Source organism: Frankliniella occidentalis, unplaced genomic scaffold (assembly GCF_000697945.3).
Source record: "Frankliniella occidentalis isolate FOCC.00 unplaced genomic scaffold, Focc_3.1 Scaffold10, whole genome shotgun sequence".
Lineage (NCBI taxonomy): Eukaryota > Metazoa > Arthropoda > Insecta > Thysanoptera > Thripidae > Frankliniella > Frankliniella occidentalis.
The window spans coordinates 2054787-2058468 of record NW_026267140.1 but is presented as its reverse complement, the minus strand read 5'-3'; the positions used below and the strand labels follow the sequence as shown (position 1 = coordinate 2058468).

Below are 3682 nucleotides of genomic sequence, written 5' to 3'. Positions count from 1 at the left end.
TGTTTTCAGTGTGCATACTTTCCTGTTTTTAAATGTCATACATAATATAATGCAGCACATTGTATCTCGTAAAATTTAATGAAACATTACGAAAAAAATATCGAAATAACTTTACGAAGGTTTTTCTTGCTATGTCTGATTGGAGTTGGGTTGGTTCGGGAGCAGTGGCAATGCGGGAACGTGGACGTGTTGAGCATGGCACGCGGGGTGGGTAAGGAGTGACCGGGCGTGGCGGCGCGTGGCGGAACGCGTGGGTGGAGGGGCAGGGGCGGGGTGCGATGCCCCTGAGAGATATCAAGTAACGAGGGTGCGATTTCGATCAGACTTTAGTAAAAAAGGTGGGGGAGAGCTTCCTGTTTTGCGAGGCAAGCGGCAAGTTCAACCTCTCGACATTGAAGGGTGAGCCGTCCTTGCTGCGAGCAAGCGGAGCAGACGGTGGGTGGGAGAAACGGTTAGAGGAGGCGCTTGGCTTTGCCCCGGTACAGTGGTCGCCCGCGAGGCGCAGTGTGATGCTGTTGGTAGCGTTGTTCTTTCCAAAATCATCTCTGACAAGCATCACTCGGGGCAAAGACACTTTGAACCGCACGGCAACATTTTCACCTCCCGGCTAAAGAAAGGGAAGCGATTCCATCTGGATCGCACCACCCCGCGGCTGCGCTCCCGTTATGAAAGCGCTGCAAGCGCTGCACAGCGGCCGTCCGCAAGGTTGGCGCCTGGGAGTCGCGCGCGCAAGAAAAATACGCTTTACGAAAAAAAACGAAGCTTGTAACTCGTGAAGGTAAATCATTTTTTTTATTGCCCCTCGGATGTTATCAGGAAGAAGAGGACGGAGTTGTTGTGCCCTCTCGCGTCACCGTGCTTTCTATCCGTATCCGGAATGCCAGAGACATGAAAGAAACATGTCTGGTGGCTCGTGTTCGAAGCGGTGGTTTAGCGGGTGTATGAAGCTATTGGACAGTACCTGGCAGGATGGCGGGGTTGAGCTGGACGAGGGGCAGGTGCAGGTCGTCGTGGGCCGAGCCGCCCAGTAGCTTGAGGATCTTGGTGCCGGGCAGGCTCTGGCGGGGCGGGGCGGGCGGGGCAGGCGTGTCGAACTGGCCGCTCTCGGATTCCTCCAGCGACCGGTCGTATTTGTCGTCGAGGCGGCGCGCCGAGGCAGCCGAGCTCGGCGCCTCCCGGGTGATCTTGTGCGAGGTGGCGAAGCCGTCCGCGGCATCGTCGCGCGGGTCGAGGCCGGCCTTCAGCTGCTTGTCGGTGGAGAGCGCGGCGCGCACCACCGGCACGGGGATCTGGTGCGACGTCTTGAAGGCGGACGACGGCGGCAGGGCGGTCGCTAAAGGGGCAGATGGTAAACGTTGCGTTATACTGGGATAGCGGGTGTGTTTGAGTGACGCTGGTAAAACAACGTGCAATTATGGCGCACTCATGGAAGTAACTCATGGTTTTCGACAATACGTGGTGCTTAACTGAATTGTTCGGAATTGTTAAACATTGTGGTTAACTTAAAGTTTTTCAAAATGGCTAAGGCAAAGGGTGGGTCCCACAATATACGTTTCACGAGGCGACGCCCATGGCAGCGCCTGCTGCGCGATGGGTAGGCAAGCCCGTCGAGCAACTGTGTGAAGCCAGCGGCCCTCCCAAAGCGCTTAAGTGCGGGAGCTTCGGGCGGCCTGGGGCATGCAAGAGAATGTCTGGCGGCCAACGTTCCCGAACTTTACCCCGGGTGGCGTTCATTCTCAGAGACCTGCTCGCCTACCCCACCCGCTCCCCGCAATACACCATCCGCAATACCCGTGTTTAACGTATGATTTCCTCTACTTGCCTTTCTTGTGGTGAGCCTCGTGCTTGTGGTCGTGCAGCGCTGTGGTGTTGCGGCTATTCACGAGGACGTACTCCTGGCCGGGGCGGGGCTCCGTGATAAGTTCGGGCTCTTTAGTCACCTCGGAGGCGGCCGCCGTGGCCAGCAGCAGTAACAGGAGAGCGGGCGCCTTGGGGACCACGGCCCAGGGAGGCCTGCAAAATGAAAACAGAGCGGCGTTGTCAACATCAGATCATCTAGGGCAGCCCTATATTTTAACATTCGCTCATTTGTCAAATTCAGTCGACCCCCAGTTCACATGACTTGGTTAGGGTTCTTTAAACAACACTCTTATCCTAATTGTTGTTCCTAATTATTGTATTCGTTTGCCAGTATTCCTGCTTCTTAGAAAACCTTCATAAGCTACCGACAATTTCTTTTTCATTGGTACGAAATCATTTCTTTTCACATTACTGACAACTTCCTTTTTTCAGCAAACTACTTACAAAAATGTGGATAATAATAAACAATTTAGTCAATAATCTTGCTGCGTATTTTATATACTAAGCGTGAAACTTATTTGTATTGTCTTCATGATATCTTTCGGCTCCCACTCGCCCCCACACCCGGTACGGTACCGTTCCAGTCGCTGTACAGCGATGGCAATTCTGGCAATGAATTGAAGAACCTTTAGCCGTGTTACGTGGCCATTCGTCTTGTTTTTTCTCCTCAACTTTATATGTACCAGCGGCTACCTCCTCGGGCTCGAGGTGGTCGTGTCGTCGTTTCTACGCTTTTACTGCACGTCCCATAACTCCACAAAGGCTTCGGCGACTACCCACGGCGCACTATCGGACTCGCGGCGATGACCCATGGCATTTAAGATTACCACTAAGACGAGGCGTTTGTTTTCAGAATTTTCCGTCCGACAGGGAGCGATCGTGGTCGGGTAGCAACTTCATGCCGTCATGCTGAGCGTGTGTGGTGCGACATATGATTCGGGAAGAGACTCACAAAACGGACCCAACTCGACGCCTTCCGAATATATTAACTGTATACACGGCAAAAAGCTGCACGCACGCGGCGCGCGCGGCCACGGGTTGCGAGGGGGCATCAAACGCATCAAACATCGCCCCTGCGGCGACAGCAAGGGCGACGAGTAGCGTAAAAGAGAAATTTAATTACCGCCGTGATCGCGCACTCGTTACGAGTCAATGTTCCATCACGCGCTCGTAAAAAAATATGTATTGGATCCTCACAGAGAAGAAGTGGGATGGAAGGAGGAAAAGGGGGAAAGGGGGGGAGTGAGGCCTGGGAGGAGAGGGAAAGTGGAGTCCACTATTTATCATCCGAAACTTGTTTCGAACCGCTCAAGCGCAGCTCGACATTATATCATTATTGTATTATGTACACACGGCCAGCATCACACTGGTAACTCCGTTGAGGCGGTCTGCGCGCGCTGCGCTTGGTCCCTCCGGTGTGATCACGATGGTATCTCAGGCCGGCCGCTGGAGGCCGCTGCAGGCGGTGCGGACGTAGTTTGGGATTTAGGAGATGCGGCGATGCAGATGACGACGTTCCGGGAACGAGCGGGGCATCGTGCGCGCCGGTCAGTGGGGCTCTGGGTCCGGCGGCGTCGCCTGACCACGACCCAATGGCCGTAGGGTTACGTGACACACACACGCACGCTCGCATACGCACGCACGCACTCACACACACACACACACACACACACACACACACACACACACTATATTCGATCAGGTCCAAAGCAGCTTCCCTGTATCCCACTTCCCTCTTTTCCCCATTTCAGACGGGTTTCTGAATCCGGAAATGACGGTGGTGTGGCGCTGTGCTGGGCAGGTGTGGCGTTGGGGGGGGGGG

At 54.5% G+C, this 3682-nt stretch overlaps 1 protein-coding gene across 6 annotated transcripts in view; it reads right to left on the bottom strand.

Annotated features, from left to right (window-relative positions):
• The window catches only part of LOC113209788 (proline-rich protein 36-like), a 37756-nt gene that overhangs the window by 13948 nt on the left and 20126 nt on the right, over positions 1–3682 (bottom strand). For all 6 annotated transcript variants that reach the window (XM_052277441.1, XM_052277444.1, XM_052277443.1 and 3 more), the window contains exons 2-3: positions 1823–2013; positions 962–1333 (exon numbers count right to left, since the gene is read on the bottom strand). In XM_052277441.1, coding sequence (XP_052133401.1) covers positions 962–1333; positions 1823–2013 — 563 coding nt within the window. The remainder of the gene's footprint in view (positions 1–961; positions 1334–1822; positions 2014–3682) is intronic.